The sequence below is a fragment of the Elgaria multicarinata genome, chromosome 5, assembly GCF_023053635.1.
Source record: "Elgaria multicarinata webbii isolate HBS135686 ecotype San Diego chromosome 5, rElgMul1.1.pri, whole genome shotgun sequence".
Lineage (NCBI taxonomy): Eukaryota > Metazoa > Chordata > Lepidosauria > Squamata > Anguidae > Elgaria > Elgaria multicarinata.
The window spans coordinates 137,642,147-137,665,921 of NC_086175.1; the positions used below are offsets into that span (position 1 = coordinate 137,642,147).

The 23,775-nt window shown below is 45.1% G+C and overlaps 1 protein-coding gene across 4 annotated transcripts in view; it reads right to left on the reverse strand.

Annotated features, from left to right (window-relative positions):
- STIM1 (stromal interaction molecule 1) overlaps positions 1–23,775 on the reverse strand; it is a 109,809-nt gene that overhangs the window by 42,805 nt on the left and 43,229 nt on the right. For 3 of the 4 annotated variants that reach the window (XM_063127337.1, XM_063127339.1, XM_063127341.1), the window contains exons 3-4: positions 15,749–15,879; positions 3,140–3,254 (exon numbers count right to left, since the gene is read on the reverse strand). In XM_063127337.1, coding sequence (XP_062983407.1) covers positions 3,140–3,254; positions 15,749–15,879 — 246 coding nt within the window. The remainder of the gene's footprint in view (positions 1–3,139; positions 3,255–15,748; positions 15,880–23,775) is intronic. The other variant, XM_063127338.1, reaches the window with a different exon arrangement.

The following is a 23,775-nucleotide window of genomic DNA, read 5'->3' on the forward strand; positions in this document are numbered from 1 at the left end:
ACAAGGCCATCGAGTCCAAACCCCTGCTCAGTGCAGGGATCCACCCTAAAGCATCCCCGACAGATGGTTGTCCAGCTGCCTCTTGAAGGCCTCTAGTGTGGGAGAGCCCACAACCTCCCTAGGTCACTGGTTCCATTGTCGTACTGCTCTAACAGTCAGGAAGTTTTTCCTGATGTCCAGCCGGAATCTGGCTTCCTGCCACCTGAACCCGTTATTCCGTGTCCTGCACTCTGGGAGGATCGAGAAGAGATCCTGGCCCTCCTCTGTGTGGCAGCCTTTTATGTATTTGAAGAGTGCTCTCATGTCTCCCCTCCATCTTCTCTTCTCCAGGCTAAACCTGCCCAGTTCTTTCAGTCTCTCTTCATAGGGCTTTGTTTCCAGACCCCTGATCATCCTGGTTGAATGTCTATTTTAATGGTTTACTTTTAACATGCTATTAATAATATGAACGCACTGAACTCCAGTTATTATAGAATTATTTTTGTAGAGGTCAGTTCTTTTTATTATTTTTTCTCTGGATTCATATATGAAAACGGAGATTTTAAAAATATTGGTGATGGTATTAATGTCTTTCTTCTGTTATATATTTTCATCAACACATCAAAGCATTTTTTGTAAAAAAAAAATGAGCAGTTGGTCATGAAGCAAATACAAGTTGGTTAAGTTTTCGAGATGGCTGTCTCCTTCTTTTAGATTTTGGACACAGATGGGGATTCTGAGGTCAACTTGGTCTGCTGTCGCCCCCGAGGATTTGGGGATTTGCCCTCAGAACATCTCAACATGTAAGATTGGGCTTTTCTGGAGTGTACTCAAGGCAAAGAAGTTCTTCAAGTGTTGTTGAGGCAATTTGGAAGCAGAGGAGGCAGCCTACAGAGCCCCCCCAACCCCAGCCCCACTCCCAAAAGTAGCTGCCCTTTCAGGCACTCACAAGGCTGAATCCTTCATTGCTTTAATTAATGTATTAGTCAAAAGTGTCAACTAATGTATTAGTTTTTATGTTTTTAATCAGTTTTATGAATTTTACTGTATTTTATAGTATTTATTATTTATTTATTATTTATTTATTTATTACATTTTTATACCGCCCAATAGCCGAAGCTCTCTGGGCGGTTCACAAAAATTTGTATTTTTGTATTTAATGTTGTTCCCTGCCTCGATCCAAAGGGAGAGGCGGGTAAGAAATATTGTTGTTGTTGTTGTTATCTGCTTTTCTACCAATGGTCACATATAAGAATGACCGGGTTCAGATGATCAGTGAGAGAAACAACACAGTGTCGGTGGTTTCAGCTGCCCCCGTGCGTACTGCGCAACCAGAATTACCCGTGCCACATTGCAGGTTGCCGCCCGCGTTGTCTGAACTCAGAGTGCAGCACGGCCGTGGTGACTCTCACGGCTTGCAATAGGGGTTGTAGAGTGGGTGAAAAGTCACCAAGGCTGTACCGTGCGCCAGGTTTGGACAACATGGCAACACATGACATGGCACAGGTAGTTATGATAATAACCAGCACACATCCAAGCAAGGAAAACAACTGATGCCGCATTGTTTTCGCCGCTGACTGTCTGAACACCCCCAATGTAGCAGCATTCTCATGCCCCCAGCATACTCTCTGATTCAGCAGTCGGGCAAAGTAGAGAAGGCGCTGCCCCTGGGCTCCACCTCCTTCCTGATAGGTCTCAGCTCTCACTCGCAGGATAGCATATAGCTAGCTTCACACACAGGATAGACCTGGCAGCATGGAGGCTGGCAGTTTTTAGACAGCAGTCTAGAGAAGCTCTAGCTGAACCTTTCTTTCTGCTGGAAGGGGAGACTGACATTTAGGCGACAATTAGAATTAGCAGCCACTGGGAGAGATTAACAAGGCAATAAAAAGAACAAGAACCAGGAGCAGCAGGCAAGTGTCTGCTGAATGCAGGAGGCAAAGGTGCCACGGCTTTATCTTGGAGGCACTCAACGCCCGTGGCCGTTTGCAGACTGAGAGTGGCACTCAGCCCAGAGTACAGAGGATCTGCTCATTGTTCTTGCAGCAATGATGGAGTGAAAGGGGCGTATGAGCCATCTGTCCTCTCACAAGCACTCTCTCAGGGAAGCCACAGTACTGTGGAGCAGAGATTCCTGTCAAACGGCCCCATGCCTATCAACAGGACAGCAAGGCAGGGCCACCCCGAGATACGGCAGCCGTTTCTGCTTGCGCGAGAGGCTCCCAAGGTATGTAGAAAAATGTCAATTTGTAAATAAAAATGAAGAGCAATAAACCCCAAATGGCCCAACAAAGACTGTATGCTCCCTTGCCTTCCAAGAGAGACAAGAACGTTGAAGCCAGTTGGATGTCAGTTTTAGAAGGGCGAGGTGTATGGGACTGGCCTGCTCAGATATCCTGGCCCTGGTTCCACCCACCTCCCTTTAGTTTAGGATGCTTAAGGCTTTAGACCACTTTGAAATTACTTCCTGGTCAATCATGATCTATGATGAAGCTTACAAACCAGCTACAAAAATAAACAGGGTAAAAATAGGACAAAAGCTCAAAACGGTCAACAGATTAGATGAAGCTAAGAAGCCTTTGCTAGAAGAGGAGAAGGGAGTTGGCTTGGCTGAGGCAGGAGGGGCTACTGGAGGCACAGGCAGCAGTAGAAGGAGGAAGTCAGAGGAAAGCGCAGGCCGAAACGCATCGGGCTTCGTGAAAATAAATATTTTGCACCCTGAGAACCCGTTTCTCTTTTTTCAAACCATTGTGTGTGACAACAGGTATTCTTGCATAAGACTTAAAATCAGCTGGCATTCTAGATGCTGCATGGGCTTCTCCACCACTTTTGCTGGAGCAAAAGTGGATGCTAGGCCTTCTGGGAAAAGAATCAACACTGCCAGAAGCAAACAAAATCATCAAAACCACCTATTGGAAAGTTTCATTCAACTGTGGAATGGGAAACATTATGAGATTCATCTTTTGCCTTTTCCAGTTATCGCACCTTCTTTGAAGGAACTCCTCTAGTTTTCTGTTACAGTCCTGGCAATTTCATTAGGCCCGTCACCCTCCCTGAGACACAACATTTCTGCAGTACGCGGCAGAAGGTGACACAACCAGCCAAGGTTTTCCTCTGTGGAATACACAAGCCACGCGGACACGGGCCACGCCGCGCTTACCTTCGGACGACTTCCACGCCTTCCAAAGGTCTTCAACACTAATGAGCTTATCCTCTCCATGGAAAGTGCTGTGCTTGACCGTCGGGTCGTGGTAATTCAAATCTTCCCTCAGGAACTGGGGGAAAAAACAGCACAAAGTCAGTCAGTTGCAGCAGTAAGTCCTGCACATTGGACGCTGCCATTAAAACAGTTGCTGCAAGCTAGATGGAAAGAGGGTTGGATTTGAAAAGTGGAGATGCAGATCCAAATGTCTTCCTGGTTATTAGCTGAGCTTAACCTACTTCACAGGACTGTTGAATGAATGGATATTTTGTGAACTGCCCAGAGAGCTTCGGCTATTGGGTGGTATAGAAATGTAATAAATAAATAAATAAAATAAATATTTTTTAAAAAAGAGAGAGCTTTGACTAATGGGTGGCATAGAAATATAATAAATAAATAAATAAATAAATAAATGATCTAACATTTTGTTATTAAGCTGCGAGTCCCCAAGGGGTGGGGTGGAGTCAGTATATTTCTCCCCTTCTGTTCTTATCCACCCATAAGACCACCTATTCTTTACTCCATGACTGCTAACGTAAATAGTTTTTACTGTAGTTGTTTTAATGTTGTGCTTTTAACGTTGTATCTGAATGTATTTCAATAGCAATACATAAGCTTTCCTTAGAAACCTTTGGCAAGGGCATTTTTGAAAACCTAAGAGGACAACACCCAATAGATCACCTCTTCCTACATGCTTTTACTGAGGCCCTCATGGTGATGAAGGGATGGGCTGGACTGGCTCAGCTATCTGGCAACAAGGTGCTGCTCAGCTTTCGATGGGAGTGATGGACCACCTGTGCCATTTGCAGGTCCTTGGATTGCAAAACCAAGCTGCCAGCCAGAAATACAGCTTTGCTCACAAAAAATATGCTCTTCCTTACACAGCCTCACAATCGCCGAGAGGCTAGAAAAGGGTGGATTCCTGCATTGAGCAGGGGGTTGGACTCGATGGCCTTGTAGGCCCCTTCCAACTCTGCTATTCTATGATTCTATGATTCTAAGGGAGAGACACGACTTTGCCACAACTCAGACCTTACATTTGCCGATCCACATGCACAAGCACGCACACACCACGGATCTGGTCAGTAGGCAGGCAAGGCCAGACACCCGGCACAGAGGCAGCCTCTGAAGCAAACCAAAGATAAGGATGCCAAGAAGAGGAAATTCAGCCGTCATGTTCAAATTGCTAATTCATCTTTGCTGCTGGGAGGCTAATAATAAACTGCACCATCATCTTCCAGAGCTGCGGCTAAAACAGTCCGAATAAATTGCATCTCTTTTTCCTCACAAGTTCTTAACACCTGCCAATTAAAAGACTATTCCGACACGCACAGCTGTGAATTCACAAGGGCATGCACGATGGCCCGGCTTCCAAAATGCCGTCGCTAGATCAGGACTCTCCAATGTCTCAAAGCAAGCTTTCTCAGTCCATGAAACCCACACCTGAGCTTGCTTAAGGTTAACGAAGTCAAAAAGAAGACAGGGCCGCTTAACTGGCAGGATCAAGGTATGCAAAGAGGTTGTGGTTCATGGGGCATCCTAGCCTGGCCAGTCCTATCTCGGATTCCCTGAACTGACAAAGTCCCAGAAAGTTTTTATTCAGAGGGAATTCCAGCAGCAGTTGGAGGAAATCACTTCCAGAGCTCCCTGTATCTTCAGCAATTGTCATGACTTGTATTTTTCTGCTAGATGGTAGTTAAAACTTAAAGAAATTATATCTTCAGTTTACAGAGTTTATGTACTTGGGAATCAATCCAATTCCAAGAATGCCATGATAAATTTAGCTTTTCATTATCTGTACCAAAAGCATAAGGAGCATTGAAAAAATTATAGGCAGCTTTGTATTTAAGAGCACAAAGACAAGGGCGAGGGCGAATGATACTAGGATTGTAAAGCACACTGTATATTAAAAGAGTTTTATTCACGAATAGTTAGCACAAGAAATTGTGATTGTATAGGTGAGAATGCCAACATCAAAAATGGATAGGAGTTTACTAATATCCAGTACCAAATACAGTGGGTTTGGAAGATGGTTCTGTTGAAATCAGTGGCCAAGTGATGTATATGATCAGGGTGCATGAAGGAAGCTAACATGGACAGACAATGGCCTGGTTCAGACAACACACTAAACCATGCTGCTTAACCACAAAATGGTTAAAGGAATGCATCCACCTTAATGCATTCCCTTAACCATTTTTTAAATTATTGCATTTATATACCACCCCATAGCCGAAGCTCTCTGGGTGGTTTAAGCAGCATGTCTGAATCAGGCCAGTATGTTCTTGTGTGGATCAGGTGTAAAATCCCAGCTTAGCCCTCAACTATGAAGCCATCAGCATGTCACCATCTCTCAACGTCATTTTTTAGGGTGAAAGATAACAGGTGAAGGAGAACATTTTGCTTATGAAGTTCCGTAAATTTCCACGTAGATGTTTATGAAAGAACTCTGTGGCACCTTAAAGGCTAGATATATTTATTAGAACATTTTTATCCCACCTTTTGTGCCAAAGCTCTACAATGCATAAACATTAAAAGCCAAAACCATAAAACAATTCAAATACAATATTTAAAAATAACTGATTGAGCAGTAAGAGTAACAAGAGAAACCGACAGAGCAAATCCTTTCCAACTCAGGCGTCCGCTGAAAGAACAGGGTCTTTGCCTGGCATAGGGGGGAAAATGAACAGCGGAGGGATGGATCTCCTGGGTTTTTTTTCCAAAGGCTCAGCATTACGGTTCAGAAGGCCCTATCCAAGGCAGTACTGGATTTAGAAACAAGCCAAGTAAGCCATGGCTTAGGGCCTCATATTATGAGGGGCCTCCAAATATGTTGGAGATAACTAAAATGCATTATAATTGAAATTGCTCTGGCATAAAAACTTTGGAAAGTCTGGTGAGACTCACAGCAGAGCTGCCTTAGGTAGAGTAAGCGTGGCAACACAGCATTTAACATTGGAGGCAATAAGCACAATCTAGAGCCAGCTTAAAAGAAGTTCAAATCTGCTTACTTTATTAGTGCTTTACCACACATCTTCAGAAAAGGCAAATAGGGAAAGCAATGCAAGGGATAGTTGTGTAATGTAGTAGGTGAGGCACTGTACAATGCAGAACACAAAAGAATATGGAATTCATGGTGGAGCATGGATGCCTCAAACACACACACACACACACTCGCACACGCACATACTAGCAGACACTAAAGATGAAGAGGCAAAGCAAGAACAATAGTGTAAAGAAACGTAATAAATAATTGTTTAAATAAATAAATGTTAAATCCTACCCCCACCCTTTTTTTTCCTTTTCATCCTCCGCCTTTTATTTTTTCACTTTTTTCTTGCTGTTGTAATTGTTATGTTTATAATTTTAAAAACGCACACATAATAAATAGCAGGAAAAGCAATGGGGAAAGCAAGGAAGGTAGACGGAAGGCAAAAGAAGAACTAATTGTAAAGGGAGAAAACCTCCATGCCAGAGAACTGAGCTCTTGTACTACTCAAGAATTGCCCAGTGGATCCTTTTTCCGGAACGCTCCTCTTGCTGGCTGGCAAAGAGGCCCCTGACTGAGCTGAGTTTTGAAGTTACAACGCCTGAAAAGAGGGATTAAGGAAATCTGTGCAGTCCTGTGACATTCTCAGTGAGCCAAGTGCATTACAAAAAGAATAAAAATAAGGACAGAAAAAACCTTCACAGGATGCTCTGAGATTACTGAAGGCTGGAGTCACACAGTGCCACCAAACCATGTGGCAAAGCAAAGATGCAGAGCTATCGCCCCTCCCCAAAAAACCAGCCTGTGACCTCCAAGGGGGACATGGCAATGTCATCTGGACTGGCCAATGTGCGGAGCTCAACGCGGTCGTGATCTCCCCCAGGGATGTAGGCAGGGGAACCAGCTGTTGCTCAGTATATTTAGCTCAGGAAGGAAAAGTGATCTCCTGTCAGCCTCCTTCCACAGAGCCCCTGAGAAAACAGGTTTCCAAGGTCTCGCAGAAGAGGACACCGTCGGGCAAGAATGGAGCGCTTCTCCGGGAAGGAAAGAGCAGGCAGGTTTCTAACCCAATTGAGGAGGAGGAGATTCATCCACCTGCCACAAGGTCAAGAGCAGAACCCAATCCGAATGCACTCCTTCTGAACTCGCTGGGAAGAGGTGGCCCATGGAGCTCCTCGGAGTATGGCTATACCAGAGACCTGAATCCTGGAAAAGGACCTCAGATTCTTAGCCACAAGACCTTGGGACCAAGGCGATCAGGTTCCTGGGGTTCTCCCAGCCCCAACCGTGGATGTACGGGAACACCTACACATCCATACATGAAGGCCCACTGTACATGTTACAGATTAATCCCAGGAAAAGTACACCAGTGCCAGGAAAAGTATGCAACCAGCTATGTTTGAAATGCCGACATCAGCTGCTCTTGCTGGAACAAGGCTTTGAGGAGCCACTTGCATGTTCTGCTTTCAGAAATCAGGGATGGGCTTGAATATATTATTATTATTTATTTATATAGCACCATCAGTGTACATGGTGCTGTACAGAGTAAAACAATAAAATAGCAAAACCCTGCCGCAGAGGCTTACATTCTAATAAAATCATAATAAAACAGTAAGAAGGGGAAGAGAATGCACCAAACAGGCACAGGGTAGAGAAAAACTAACAGTATAAAAGTCAGATCAAAACCAAGTTTTAAAAGCTTTAGAAAAAATAAAAGTTTTCAGCTGAGCTTTAAAAATATAATGTACAGAGATAGCAAAACCACAGCTTTACTAGGACGAACCAAAGTATCATGGGCTGTAGCTGCTCATGTGGGCTGTAGCTGCTCACGAGTCTTCAAGGAGCCAAAACTAAGGAAAGTTCCTGGGCCAATCCACAAAGCTTTATTGCAAACAATTAACAGTTCTGTAACACAAACTAGGCACTTTTATGGGGAAATTCCCCCTAGGCAACTCTATGCAACTAAGCAAAACAATTGACCATTCAAAGGAAAGAAAATGTCCCAAGCTTCAAGGTGGAGGAGGAAGCCCTTCTCACACAACTTCTCCAACTGTCTCTTTGGTGCTAATCTCAATTCCTAGCATTTAGTAATGTTTTGGAATGTTCACCCCTGGAAGTTGATTCCCGACTCCTGAGAGCCTAGGATCTGGCCTTATAGAATCATAGAATAGCAGAGTTGGAAGGGGCCTACAAGGCCATCGAGTCCAACCCCCTGCTCAATGCAGGAATCCACCCTAAAGCATCCCTGGCAGATGGTTGTCCAGCTGCCTCTTGAATGCCTCTAGTGTGGGAGAGCCCACAACCTCCCTAGGTAACTGATTCCACCGTCGCACTGCTCTAACAGTTAGGAAGTTTTTCCTGATGTCCAGCCGGAATCTGGCTTCCTTTAACTTGAGCCCATTATTCCGTGTCCTGCACTCTGGGAGGATCGAGAAGAGATCCTGGCCCTCCTCTGTGTGACAACCTTTTAAGTATTTGAAGAGTGCTATCATGTCTCCCCTCAATCTTCTCTTTTCCAGGCTAAACATGCCCAGTTCTTTCAGTCTCTCTTCATAGGGCTTTTTTTCTAGACCTCTGCCCTCTTCTGAACACGCTCCAGCTTGTCTTTTGAATTGTGGAGCCCAGAACTGAACGCAATACTCTAGATGAGGCCTAACCAGGGCTGAATAGAGAGGAACCAGTACCTCACGTGATTTGGAAGCTATACTTCTATTAATGCAGCCCAAAATAGCATTGGCCTTTCTTGCAGCCATATCGCACTGTTGGCTCATATTCAGCTTGTGATCTACAACAATTCCAAGATCTTTCTCGTTTGTAGTATTGCTGAGCCAAGTGTCCCCCATCTTGTAACTGTGCATTTGGTTTCTATTCCCTAAATGTGCAGGACAAGGAGCAGATCCAGGGTGGGCGCAGGTTGAGGGTCCTGTGGAGATGTATTCATGAGGGTATAACAGGGTTCATCATGTATGCTCCCCTCAACCCTGGTTACCAGTTAGAGGCAGAGAACATAAACTGTCTTGTCTTCTCATCACTGCATGACAGCCACATCACACGTGATTCCCCAAATCTCTTCAGCTATCTTGAGGGTATTTCACTTATCTACGCAGGATACAGATCCATTCCTTCAAGACCACAGATAGTTTTTGCACCACAATGCAAAGTTCCTCAGTCTCACAGCCTGGAGGATACATCCCAATGGAACATCTCCTTTGAGCTGCCAAGGATGCACCCAAGTCTTTCACTTGATGTTCCTAGGCTGCCAACTTGTCCCATTTCTACAAATTTACTGCCTCCTAAGGCTTGGACTGGAAAGACTGCTTGGTTTTGTAATCTTTTAGAGATGCCTTTCCTCATCTTCTCTTTGGGTTCAGAGTTCAGTCATCTCTGTCCCTAAGCTGATGCCCAGCAGAGTGTTTTCTCCATCCTCTGTTGAATCATGTTTTGGAAGGAGTTTTTTAATTTGTACCATCTGGAAAGAGATCGCTGTGATCTGAAGGGATCTGTCAGGGATGCTTTAGGGTGGATTCCTGCATTGAGCAGGGGGTTGGACTCGATGGCCTTCTAGGCCCCTTCCAACTCTGCTATTCTATGATTCTATGAAGCTTACTGCTAGTACTTACACAACTTATGAGTTAAACATCTGAACTTTCTTCCTATTGTCTTTCAAGGCAGTCTACCTTGTGGCTATCACTTCCCCCTTGAACTTTCCAAGGCTCTCACCTGCACTATCCCAACCATATTTATTAGACACTATGCACTAGATGTTAAAGCATATGTTGATAATTTAATTCTACAAAGTCTTTCAAGGATCTCACCAGCAGTTGACTTCAGGTACATTAACTTACTAGTTACCTAAATTGTCAAACTACACAGAGACCATAAAGACAACAGTCAAGGTAGTTTACCCGTAACTGGTGTTATTTAAGTGGTCATCCGAGCAACTACAAAATCCACCCTACTTTTCTCTGCTCTTTAGTGTATTAGACACACTCACAGCTAGGTCAAGTGATCCTGTAGTATACACTTGCTTGCTGCAATGAACCGTCACATTTTTAGGTATACGGAAAGAACTGGAACATGTGAGATGGCCTTTCTGCAAATCACTTGTGCCAGCATACAAGAAATGCCTGTTTCTGTTCTCTAAGGGAGAGGTCACTTTCAGGGATAGCAAATTATCCACACCACTCAATGATCCTTTCTGACGAGAAAGATCCTGACTGCCCAGTTAATGACTTTGTTCCTGATGGCTAATTAAGGGGTGGATCCTGGTAACTGTGCACCGTGCAGTTTGGAAGTATTCATCTGAGTTATTTTGTTTCCATGTTTAATTCTGAACCTAATATGGTTAAAATATCTGATGTTGTTTCTGAGGTTTTGCCAAACATTTCTTCAGAATCCTGCAAAAAAAGTTAATATTTAACAAAGAGCCTATGCTGTGTATGTCTTCATTTTATTGTTATGGGATCTTGTCTTTAAAAATAATAAGAACAATGGAATGAGTTTTAGACTTTGCTCAAGTGCCACTTGTCCAGGTGCCATGCATGCTATGCTCTCAAGATAAAGGCTGAAGCAAAAGTAACTTCTGACTAAGATGCCTGCATCTGGTTTAAATAAAGTGACTTACAATTCCTATGCAATGCTAACCGTGTCTCATGTTCTGATTTAGGCCACGTTAAATCTTCACTCAGCTTACTTTGTTTCTATGCCTAATTTTGTGCCTGATAAGTCTATTTCTCAATAAATATATCCTACTTTTTAGAATACCTGATGTTCTAGACCAGCCTTCCTCAACCTGGGGCGCTCCAGATGTGTTGGACTGCATCTCCCAGAATGCCCCAGCCAGCAGAGCTGGCTGGGACATTCTGGGAGTTGTAGTCCAACACATCTGGAGCGCCCCAGGTTGAGGAAGGCTGGTCTAGACTGAGGTTTCCTACGTTTTGCCTAATGCCTCTTCAAAGCCCTAAAATACTGCTGGTGTTTATGCTACGGATGGAAGCTATATACGAATGGAGGTAGAAATCTGACAAAAGCACAAGGGTTCAAGAAGCAAACAACACAGGGCTTCAGAAGACTGGAAAAAGACTCCCAGCTATTTTGTACAAAATAGAGTCTCACCACCTCCTCCTGCCTATGGGAAGAAGGACCAGAGTACTCCGTTTAATCACAAGTCTGAGCCAAGATCAGGTAGCAAGCAAGCAAGCAGGCTTAAGCATGCCCAATTCAAGACACTTCCCTTGGGAAACTGTCCTTCAGGCAACTCAAGATGGGATGGGAAAGTTCTAAATACACTTGATTGTTGAAAGCACCAAGGAAAATGTCTCAACAGGCAGGTCTAACTTGTGGAGGTGATCTGCCCAGACAGGCCAGAATGCATGGCGGGAAGGAGGAGATGCCTCCGATGCAAGAAATGCACATCTTTTGAAGATACAGCACTCCCTAAGTGGGGGGAAAGCGGGGGCTCAGCTTGCTCTTAAAAGCCTGGTTCTTAGCTAGTTTCAATCTCAGCCCTTGGCCAAGGAGTGGATGCTTTTTACAAGCCTAAATTAAAATATAAATATCAATTTCCAATAAAACAGCGCTGGAACGGGAGGGCAATAGGACCATATCTTATGGAAAAATTGGAAAACAGACAAAGTGGTGGGAGAGTTGTTAATCTGAACTCCAAATTTTAGTTTAAGAGCTCCATAGTAGGGAGACAAGTTGAGGATGGATTCCTTACGATGCAACTCTAAAAAACGAATAATGAGAAATCTTTCAAAACAGGGTTTTATTGGGGGTTTTTTAAAAAAGAAACCCTTCAAAAATTAAGAAGGAGATAAGGTACCTAGCCCCCCAAACCACATTTATTTGGGAATAAGACCACTTGATTCTCGTGGAACTTCCAAGGAGGGTGCTTAGAGTTACAGGGGCGAAACCTACATGCAGAAATGGAGAACTGGTGCAAAAGCAGCTGCTCGCAATGGCAGCAAACTGTTTCTCTTTTGAAGAGAGGCTTCCAGTTTGGTCCCGGGAACAATCAGCTTCCATTTTCAAGTGGAGGGTTTGATTTCCTCCGCTACCGCGACCATTGCCTCTGGGCCCCGTGACAACCTCGCAAAACTGGCACCACCTTTACTACAGTTTCCCACAGTATTCACAACAGCCATTTGGAGAAACATTTCACAGATCCTTCATTCGTGGCCTTTGCCAGCACCTCCCCTGTCCCCCATTCTGCCTTTATCCTAAAATCCTAGAATCATAGGATAGTAGAGTTGGAAGGGGCCTATAAGGCCATCGAGTCCAACCCCCCTGCTCAATGCAGGAATCCACCTCAAAGCATACACCCTAAAGCTCTCCTTCCCCCCTCCAGTTTTGCTCACAATGACCCCAATTCAAAATGGGACATCCACTTGGATATCGTGTCAAACCAGAGTTTCGCAGGAAAAGAACAAGCCCCAGCAAGCCCCGTGTTACCACGTTCCTTCCCTCTCTTCCTCTAGCATGCCCGAAGGGAGGTCAGAATCTTTTGCTTCTCATTTCAGTTCATCACATTTCCTTTGGAAGCATGTTGTCCAAACCCTAAGCTGTGGTTAATGTTAATTACAGCCTGTTCTCACTTAAGGTTAACCGCAGTTTGTTGGTTCGTACAACACAACAAGCTTCCGTTCATCTACTGTTCTGTCTACCCTGGAAGACAGAAACAAACTTCAAAGGGATCTTGATAGGCTGGAGTGCTGGGCTGAAAACAACAGAATGAAATTTAATAGGGATAAATGCCAAGTTCTACATTTAGGAAATAGAAACCAAATGTACAGTTACAAGATGGGGGACACTTGGCTCAGCAATACTACAAACGAGAAAGATCTTGGAATTGTTGTAGATCACAAGTTGAATAGGAGCCAACAGTGCGATATGGCTGCAAGAAAGGCAAATGCTATTTTGGGCTGCATTAATAGAAGTATAGCTTCCAAATCACATGAGGTACTGGTTCCTCTCTATTCGGCCCTGGTTAGGCCTCATCTAGAGTATTGCGTCCAGTTCTGGGCTCCACAATTCAAGAAGGACGCAGACAAGCTGGAGCGTGTTCAAAGGAGGGCAACCAGGATGATCAGAGGTCTGGGAAAAAAAGCCCTATGAAGATAGACTGAAAGAACTGGGCATGTTTAGCCTGGAGAAGAGAAGATTGAGGGGAGACATGATAGCACTCTTCAAATACTTAAAAGGTTGTCACACAGAGGAGGGCCAGGATCTATTCTCGATCCTCCCAGAGTGCAGGACACGGAATAATGGGCTCAAGTTAAAGGAAGCCAGATTCCAGCTGGACATCAGGAAAAACTTCCTGACTGTTAGAGCAGTACGACAATGGAATCTGTTACCTAGGGAGGTTGTGGGCTCTCCCACACTAGAGGCCTTCAAGAGGCAGCTGGACAACCATCTGTCAGGGATGCTTTAGGGTGGATTCCTGCATTGAGCAGGGGGTTGGCCTCTATGGCCTTGTAGGCCCCTTCCAACTCTGCTATTCTATGATTCTATGATCTAAACCGGAAGCAAAAGCTTCCAGACTCCTCCTTGCAGCCATGCTGGGGGTTGGGAAGGGATGGGGGATAGCACAATGCCCGATGTGGCCCATTCTCACTCATGCTGAGCTATAATTTAGCATGATGTCCAAACATCGAATCATAGAATATCAATGATTCTAAATGGTCAAACACTTCCAGAGACAATTTAGACATGTCTCCCTCCCCCCTCACAATCCTAAACAAACAGAACATTTAGGATTGCAATGGAGGTGTGGGGCTGGGGGTGAAACCTAGGAGAAGCCATAAGCACATCAGAAGAGCCTTGCTGAATGAGATCAAAGGCCTAGCTAGTCTAGCACCCTGTTTCCCCCAGTGGCCGGCTAGGTGCCCCTGGGAAGCCCACAAGCAAAACCTCAAAGGGAGGGGGACTCTCCCATTGCTGTTCCTCAGAAACTGGAATTCAGAGGCAGCATCCAGAGACTTGAGGTGGCCTGTAGCCATCATGACTAGTAGCCACGAACAGCCCTATTCTCCATGAACTGGTCTAATTCTGTTTTAAAGCCATGTACATTTGTGGCCATTACTACATCTTCTGGTAGCAAATTCCACAGTACTTCCTTTTGTCTGCCACGAACCTCTCTCTATTCAAGCATCACTGGACTCCATCAGGTTGCGGTAGAGGCAGAGAAGGGGAACCATTTGGCAGCTCCTCTGCCTGAACTATTTTCACTCCAGCTGGTCATTTTAAGAACTATTATATATCATTAAGAATGGGTGCCCACATTTGCTTTCTTCCTCTTCACTCCCCATCCCCTTTTCCTTTTGTGTCATACCCCAAGGGTCACAAATTGCACTCCGCTGTTATAAATAAGTAAACAGGATGAAACCACTACCAACACACACACACACACACACAAACAGATTCTAATGTTATGAGGGAGGGAGAAAAACCGTGTGTCCACTTCCCCCTCTCCATGCACAAGGACACCTTTGCTCTTCTCGGATTTGTATTTGATTTGTTGCACATTACAAAGACCAGCAACTATTCTTTTCCAGCTGGTTCTGCACATGTTTTGAGAATGCACCTCATAGGTAAACAAGGGCAGGGATAGAAGCAAGCTCAAGAGAAGGCGCGTTTAGGGCAGTGATAAGAGGCAGGAATGTGCAGCTGGCCCTTAGACGGAGCTTCTGCACACATGCGCCACTGCTTTCTTATGCGCTCCACTTTCAATCTGCCAGCAGAAAGCACGTGAGGACAAATGCCTGATGGCCAAAGCAGCTGGACTGCTACTGCTCTGAAACTGGATGAAGCAGGTGGAAGGACTGAAGAGAAAGTCCTGGAGCTTAAAGGTAGCTCAACATTTTCCATCTTCTTTTCGCTCTACCAGATAAGCTGAGGCCTGAGCACAAGCCCCAGCAGAGAAGGGGCCAGCCCCATGGAAAGCCGGCCCCACTTCTACGTTATCCATTTCCAAAGGTTTGAAAAATTTTAGAACAGAAGAAATAGAAGGGAGGGAATTGCCTCGCGTTGGTCTTAGGGAAGTCAAGTGAGTGAGTGAGTGAGAGAGTGTGTGTCTCTGTGTGTGTGTGTGTGTGTGTTATGGACTATGAAGGTAAGTTTGAGGGAGGGGAAGAGTATAGCAGTAAGAGGGGGAAAGCTAGCTGGTTGTGCTCTGATGGGGCTCCAGGAATTATGCTCAGCAAAGAACCCTCAGTCCCTCACAGGCAGAAGCTTTGCCCAGCTCTCTGTGATGTTCACAGGGTGGCCCAGAGCTTCAGTCTCGAGCAGCCTTCCCCAACTTGGTGCCCTCCGGATGTTTTTGAGTGCAATTCCTAGCATTGCAGACCATTGGCCATGCTGCCTGGGGCTGATGGGAGTTGCAATCCAAAACATTGTGGAAGGCTGCTCTAGGAGCTCTTGCCTTAGTTCACACTTCGTTTCCCCTAGGTAGGCAGAGCAGATCTGCAACACCCTGGATCACTGGAAACGCATTTACCCAACCAGAGGATGAGGGCAGAAAGCAGCCGCCTCCGCCACCCCGAAAATGTGAAAGTGAGAGTGCCAATGCACTAAGGCCTCACCTCGTCACTCTCCTCCACATCTACGTTGCCATTGGCATCATCGTCCATCTGCTTGTGGATGTTGCGGACGGCTTCGAAGCTGAGCTGCTCATCTTCATTGTGGCACAAGGGCTGGTCGATGCGGCAGAACTCTGAGGGAAGGAGGAAGGGGGAAGTTAAGGAAAAACAAAACCCCAGCAGTGTTAAGACACACCCAACAATACATAGAATCATAGAATCGCAGAGTTGGAAGGGGCCTACAAGGCCATTGAGTCCAACCCCCTGCTCAGTGCAGGAATCCACCCTAAAGCATCCCTGATAGGTGGTTGTCCAGCTGCCTCTTGAAGGCCTCTAGTGTGGGAAGGCCCACAACCCTAGGTAACTGATTCCATTGTCATTCTGCTCTAACAGTCAGGAAGTTTTTCCTGATGTCCAGCTGGAATCTGGCTTCCTTTAACTTGAGCTCGTTAGTTCATGTCCTGCACTCTGGGAGGATCAAGAAGAGATCCTGGCCCTCCTCTGTGTGACAACCTTTCAAGTATTCGAAGAGTGCTCTCATGTCTCCCCTCAGCCTTCTCTTCTCCAGGCTAAACAGGCCCAGTTCTTTCAGTCTCTCTTCATAGGGTGTTTCCAGACCCCTGATCATCCTGGTTGCCCTCCTCTGAACACGCTCCAGCTTGTCTGCGTCCTTCTTGAATTGTGGAGCCCAGAACTGGACGCAATACTCTAGATGAGGCCTAACCAGGGCCGAATAGAGCGGATCCAGTACCTCACGTGATTTGGAAGCTATACTTCTATTAATGCAGCCCAAAATAGCATTTGCTATTTTGAAGCACATTAGGTGCTTCAACATGGAGACATGAGGGGAAATCATCCTGGCCTTTGGAGACTGCGCAAACAGGATGCTGGGCTAGGTGGACCTAATGGCGATGGGCTACTTCCCGGAGCAGAGGCAGTGAGTCTAGGTACACCTGTTGCTGGGGAGCATGGGCAGGAGGGTGTTGTTGCACTCGTGTCTTGCTTGTGGGTGCCTGGTCGACATCTGGTTGGCAACTGTGTGAACAGAGTGCTGGACTAGATGGACCCTTGGTCTGATCCAGCGTGGCACTTCTTACGTACTTATGACCAGATCCAGCATAGCTCTTCTTATGACCAGGAAGTATGGGGAAGCCTAGCTATGCAGAATAGCATCTCTGTGATGTCACATTGCTGAAAAGTGCAGAGGCATCAAATGCCCTGACCTACGAGCACCGACTTTTTAATTTTCCATCTGTGGCTACTCCATGCCGTTGCTCCATATTTGACGAATGAGCCCTGGAAGCACAGACTCACTCCTGAAATATGGAACTGTTTCACTTTGGCAATTTGCTGCACATCTGCCAAAGACAAGCTTCCCAATGAAATTTGAACCCAGGCTGTAGCAATGGATCCTGCCACAAAGGAAGCTTAGAGGCTATAGGAAAGAGCTGGATGAAGAGTTTGACCCAAGCGATATGCCACAAAGACTGGTGAATACTTTATGCAAGTACCACTCAGGACCTGGCAGGTGAGTAAATCAAGTCCTCTGAAAGGTTTTCAGCCTGATTTGCACAGGGCAGCCAGCACGAAAACATATGGACTGCCCATTTTTGTCGACCGCCCGGAGAGCTTTGGCTATGGGGCTGCCCTTGAAGACGACGCGGAAGTTGCAGCTAGTGCAAAATGCAGCAGCTAGACTACTGGCAGGTACATCTTACAGAGCCCACATAACACCGGTCTTAAAGGAACTGCACTGGCTGCCTATATACTTCCGGTCGGAATTCAAGGTGTTGGTAATGACGTTTAAAGCCCTAAACGGCTTGGGACTTCGATACTTGAGAGCGCGCCTCTCCTTATATAGGCCTGCCCGAGACCTTAGATCTGTTGGAGGAGCCCTTCTCCGTATCCCAACAATGCAACATATACGTTATGATGGGACAAGGGAGAGGGCCTTCTCTGCTGTGGCACCCCGACTGTGGAATGCCCTCCCCCTGGACGCTCGATTGGCGCCAACACGGATTTTATTTTGGCGCCAAATAAAAACATGGCTTTTTAACAAAGGCTTTGATGGCTAAACTCACTGGCACATTGTTTTAACTGTTTTAATTGCTTTTACTGCTTTTAAATTATATATTGTTTTAACTTGTTCATGGTTTAATTTGTTTTTAACTGTGCATATTTATTGTTTTATACCGTATGCTTTTATCTGTACGCCGCTCTGAAATCTTAATGACATAGGGCGGGATATAAATGTTTTAAATAAATAAATAAATAATGAGAACTGACAAGCCCTAGGAAAACAACAAAAGCACTAGACTTCTTTACGCTACAGAAACAGCACAGCATTTGTGGACAGAAAGGAATTTAAAAGAGACTTCTCTATCTCAAGCCATGGCCTGGAGTGCTTAAAAACTGGCTCGAGACCTGACCAATGCAGACCTTAGTCCAAGGGAAAAGCCTTCCAAAAGAAAGTGAAAAATAATGTTTACGCTTTGACGTCACGGACAACACGGAACGCCTTTTCCTTCCACCCCCAGAACTTTTGGTTTTATTTCAATGGCTGCATGAGGGAATCAAGTTGGCTGGTTGCCACAGGTCTCAGCAACGGAGCTCTTCTCAGGTTTTAGATTGAGGGACCGACTCACCCCAAACAAATTTGGTCCGCTTAATGATACGCCACTGCAATTCAACCAGCAGAGCGCCAGGGTCACAGTGGGAGGCTGGTGGGTCATAAACCACAGCCAAGCCAGCAAGCAATAAAAGCGGCAGCCTGTGCTAGAGAACAATCTTGTAAAAACTATGAGAGGCAGGATGAGTCAGAGGACTCCAGAGCCCGGTAACTCTCTGCCAGCACAGGTGGCTGCCTAAGACGGGCTCAGCTGGCTGAGTCACACAGCACAGCTCAAGCGCTGACAAGAAATGCAGGTGTCTGTAGAAAGGCAGCAGAGAAAAAGCAGGGAGGGGAGCTGTATGCAGCCTCTGAATTCTCTAACCCAACTGCATTTAGAGCTCTGCTCCTTGCCAACCTGCAGTGAGCAAGTTCCGACTAGATTTCGTAGAATCATAGAATAGCAGAGTTGGAAGGGGCCTACAAGGCCATCAAGTCCAACCCCCTGCTCAATGCAGGAATCCACGCTAAAGCATCCCTGACAGATGGCTGTCCAGCTGCCTCTTGAAGGCCTCTGGTGTGGGAGAGCCCACAACCTCCCTAGGTAACAGATTCCATTGTCGTACTGCTCTAACAGGAAGTTTTTCCAGATGTCCAGATGTTCCTGTAACTTGAGCCCGTTATTCCGTGTCCTGCACTCTGGGAGGATCGAGAAGAGATCCTTCAATTCCTCTCCCCAACCCCACAGCACACACACCCCACAAGAACTCCCCAGCCCACAAGAACATCCATTCAGTTGGATTCCAACTAGAGATGTAAAAATTCTGGAAGTTTTGAAGATATGGGAGGGGGGAAACGGAAATTTTCAGAATTTTTTTTTAAAATGCAATATTAGCACATTATACAGATTGAAAGTCACCTTGTTACTTTATTTATTCTATTTATTTATTTATTTATTTATTTATTTATTACATGTTTATACCACCCAATAGCCGAAGCTCTCTGGGTGGTTTTATGAACATAAAATCTAATTACGTACAAGTTGGTTTGGCATAAAACCATCACACTTGGTATATTAAAAGCACAGTGTATTCAAACAATTATTACAAATTGAATTTACTTTTTTAAATGTTTGCTTTTTTTTTTGGTAACATAATATTTTCTCAATATTTTAACACCTATTAACTTAAATTTTAAACTTTGCTGTTTTAATTCCATATTTTAACCTATATCAATTTCTGCTGTGTGGTTTTATCCTGGTTGTGCTTTTTATATTGTATTTTGTATTTGTGTTTTTAGATTGTTGGTTGTTTTTATGCTCTTCGGGATTTTAATTTTTGTGAACCGCCCAGAGCGCTTCGGCTATTGGGCGGTATCAAAAAAGGTAATAAATAAATAACAAGTGGAGCTGCAAAAGCTTCTGAACTGTAAGGAACTTCTTTGGGTTTTCCAGTTTATGAGGAGCAGGCAAAAACAATTAAAAACAAACGAATAGAAGAAACCATCAATATTAGTAATAAAGAAAATTATTTGTCTCTGCTAGTCCTCCACAGTGTCAAGCAGACGTAAAGCACCCATTCCCATAAAAATAACTGAATCTGATACTGTACTTAAGTTTTTAGAAATCATTTGGAGAAGTAAATATCTGAACACCTTGTCTTAAACATGTTATTCATCATTCTAAAATAAAATATTCATAGAATCATAGAATAGCAGAGTTGGAAGGGGCGTACAAGGCCATTGAGTCCAACCATAATCCATTTTTTCTTCATGTAGCACGCCCAGTGGGCCATTTTCCGATGTAGACCTAAAGGGGAGAATTTGTGGGTCTTTGCCAGATTCTAAGAGAGACAGACACACACGCCCCAGAGCCTTGGAGGAGGGAGACCGCGAAACCTTGCCCCCACACATTGCCCTGATCCAGTCTAATGCCAAGGTATCAGGTCTTGTCCCAAATATCAGCCAGGATCTATTTGTCCTGAAAATACGTACTGGTGAACATGCATCACTTCCAACAAATTTCACTTAGATATATTTCCCCTGGGTCATTTTAGGAGATACAATTGTAGTTGGGATATTAAAAAGGTAAACGACCAGACATTTGAAGTTCCACGTCTGGCTGCAAAATAGTCTAAATGCCAGTTCCATGCTCGTATCAACAACACGCATTAAGATACCGCCTGTACCCAACATGAAAAGATAGTGGTCTCCTTCCTTTTGTTCCAACATCATCTTCAAGATGAGCCAACGGTGGGTGGCCTTGTGGATAGACTAGCTGAGAGCATTCTCCATGGCTGGCTTTCAGTTCCATCTTCCAAACGCTCACCATAGCCCAAGCATAATTGAAAAGTTGGATGAAATCTTTATATCAGGGCTGGGTTGCCTGGCTCTTCTGATCTGACTTGCCTTGTTTCAAACCAGGAGGTTCAGTAACATTCTGGCAGTCTAACATTCTAACCAAAAAAACATCCTATGAAAAGCAGAAATAAATCCATCTTTTAATCACTTTTTAACCTCCTGACTGGGATTATGAAAGGAAGAATGCTCAAATGATTTTCCTGATGTCCAGCTGGACATCAGGAAGCCAGCTGGACATCAGGAAAAACTTCCTGACTGTTAGAGCAGTACGACAATGGAATCAGTTACCTAGGGAGGTTGTGGGCTCTCCCACACTGGAGGCCTTCAAGAGGCAGCTGGACAACCCTCTGTCAGGGGTGCTTTAGGGTGGATTCCTGCACTGAGCAGGGGGTTGGACTCGATGGCCTTGTAGGCCCCTTCCAACTCTGCTATTCTATGATTCTATAATTTTAAGAAGTGTGGTTATGTGACAACCACAAAGGAAGTGGACCCCGAAGTCCCTCAGGGATCTCCTCCCTACTCTCCCCCCTTCACCTTTTCTGTGGCCAGACTTCATATCGTTGTTGAGTAGCGTAGCGTCCCATCAGCCCAACAAGGTTAGCTCACATGGTAATCATCAATGACATCAAAACATTCTGTGCCCATTATTTAAATCTCTTCTCATTCTTTGCTGTGCTCTTGCACAACTCCTAACATTCCTGTTGGGCTTTTCTATTGGATTTTGCCCTGGGGTCTTCTTAGTGGCTCAAATCACAGGCAAGATTATCTCCAGCTGCCAGCTACCCCAAGTACTACTACAGCATAATAAATGGCAGGAGGGCAGAAGGGTGGGATTAGAGCAGCATAGTTTAGGCTGAAGAACCTTCCTTTATGTAACTCAATTTAATAATCCTGGAAATGCAGCCAAGAGAGAAACTTATCTCGGTATTTACGGAATCCCTCAAAAACAAAGTGGGGGGGAGGGAAAGAAAGAGAGAGGAGGGTGTGAGCATGCAATCACTCATTTAAACTATTCCTTAGAAGAGAACAAGTACCCAGCTTTTGTTGGGAACGTGTCAGGTCCTTTCAGTAAATTTCTAAGTACAAAAGGTAGATTCACTTCTAGGCCTGGATGCCCAGATTTTGGCAGTGGCCAAGAATGCTTTTGGTCAGCTGAGGCTGGTGCACCAACCTCCCTCCACCGGCCTGGTTCCCAGAGGTGTCTGATCTGACCCGATGACACGTGCTGAAGTGACATCTCGTTTAGGTCATTGCAATGTGCTCTGCACGGGGCTGCCCTCTGAAGACTGCTTGGAACCTCCAGTTGGTTCTGAATGCTGCAGCCAGGCTATTACAGGGAGACTGTGACACTGGCTGCCAGCCTGCTTCCAGGTATAATTCAAAGTGCTAGAAAGCACTGAAGGCCTTGTCGAGACCAGGCTACCTGAAGGACCACCTTCTCCTCCTGTACAAGCCTGCTTGGGTATAGCTGGGATCTCCTGGAGAGTCCTTTCTCTATGAGTGCAGGACACGGAATAAGACATGAGAGCACTCTTCAAATACTTAAAAGGTGGTCATACAGAGGAGGGCCAGGATCTCTTCTCGATCCTCCCAGAGTGCAGGACACGGAATAATGGGCTCCAGTTAAAGGAAGCCAGATTCCAGCTGGACATCAGGAAAAACTTCCTGACTGTTAGAGCGGTACGACAATGGAATCAGTTACCTAGGGAGGTTGTGGGCTCTCCCACACTGGAGGCCTTCAAGAGGCAGCTGGACAACCCTCTGTCAGGGGTGCTTTAGGGTGGATTCCTGCACTGAGCAAGGGGGTTGGACTCGATGGCCTTGTAGGCCCCTTCCAACTCTGCTATTCTATGATTCTATGAGCCATCAACATCTGGGACAGATGGAAGGCTGTTCTTAGTGGTTGCACATAGACTTTGGAAGCTCTTGCAAGGGAGGCTTGTAAAGCCTTCTTATTGATGACCTTCGTCCAGCAGGCAAAGTGTTGATGTTTTTTTAAAAAAATAAAGTGATGTTTGGTCTGTGGGGCTGATTTATTTCTGTCTGCTACCCTGTTTTCCCCTGACTTAATGGTGCTCTAACGTGCTGAAATTTTCATATACCCTTCTCATATTTTTTTAGATGATCTCATATGGCTTACTGTTATGCTGTCTTTAAAAACATTATTCGTTATGGATTTTATTGCCGTTAGCACCTTGGCCATTTTTAATGGAAAGGCAGGATATAAATGCCACAAACAAACCCAAACCTTTGTGGGTACCCATTGCCTCCCATGTGAAACCCTTCTTTCTTAACACAGCAGTAACTCTCTCTCACACACACAAAGCCCCAGTCAGGCCAAGGGTTAAGTCCCACCCCACAGGAGTAGGACTGAGGCCTTAGCGATCTGTCATCGGATTCTGAACTGCCAAACCACTTCCTTCCAACAGACAGGAACTCATGACTCCACGGAGCGGCGTGACAGCTTCACTTGCTTAGAGAACCGCAGGGCTCCTTGAATGTGTCATGCCACCCCTCAGAATCCCCTGCAAAGGGCTTTCAGAAACCACCACAGGCCCACTGCCCTTGCAAGCCTCCCCATCTTCTCAGTGCCCAGACAAGGTTTCTTATTCGGCCTCTCTTGTTTCCTACCTTCTCCTCCTGCTTCTCAAGCCCTATTTTCTCACCACCTAAAAAAAGCTTTCCCTTTCCATATTGTCCCTCCCTTCTTTTACTCCCTCATTAACCGTTTAGGGCCCACAAGTCAAGCATTAGTGTCACTATAGGCTATAGTGACTATATCACACCAAAACCAGACTGATGAACTCTTGGGTTTCTTCTACTCTTGTTAGAAGCTAAAGTGGAAAAGAGCCCTGAGAAAGTTTATTAAAAAGAGCTGCAGCTGCGTAATGTATTTCAGGCATAAAACCCTTCAAGGGCTGATCTCCTTAGTCTCCTTTGTGACCTGTTGACTCTAGGTCTGGGCCCAACAATTAACTGCACTAAAAACTGCTTTCATAAAATCCTATAGCTTTGCAAAGGGCTGGAGAACAGAGATTACTATCTCTCAGATATTAAGATCTAG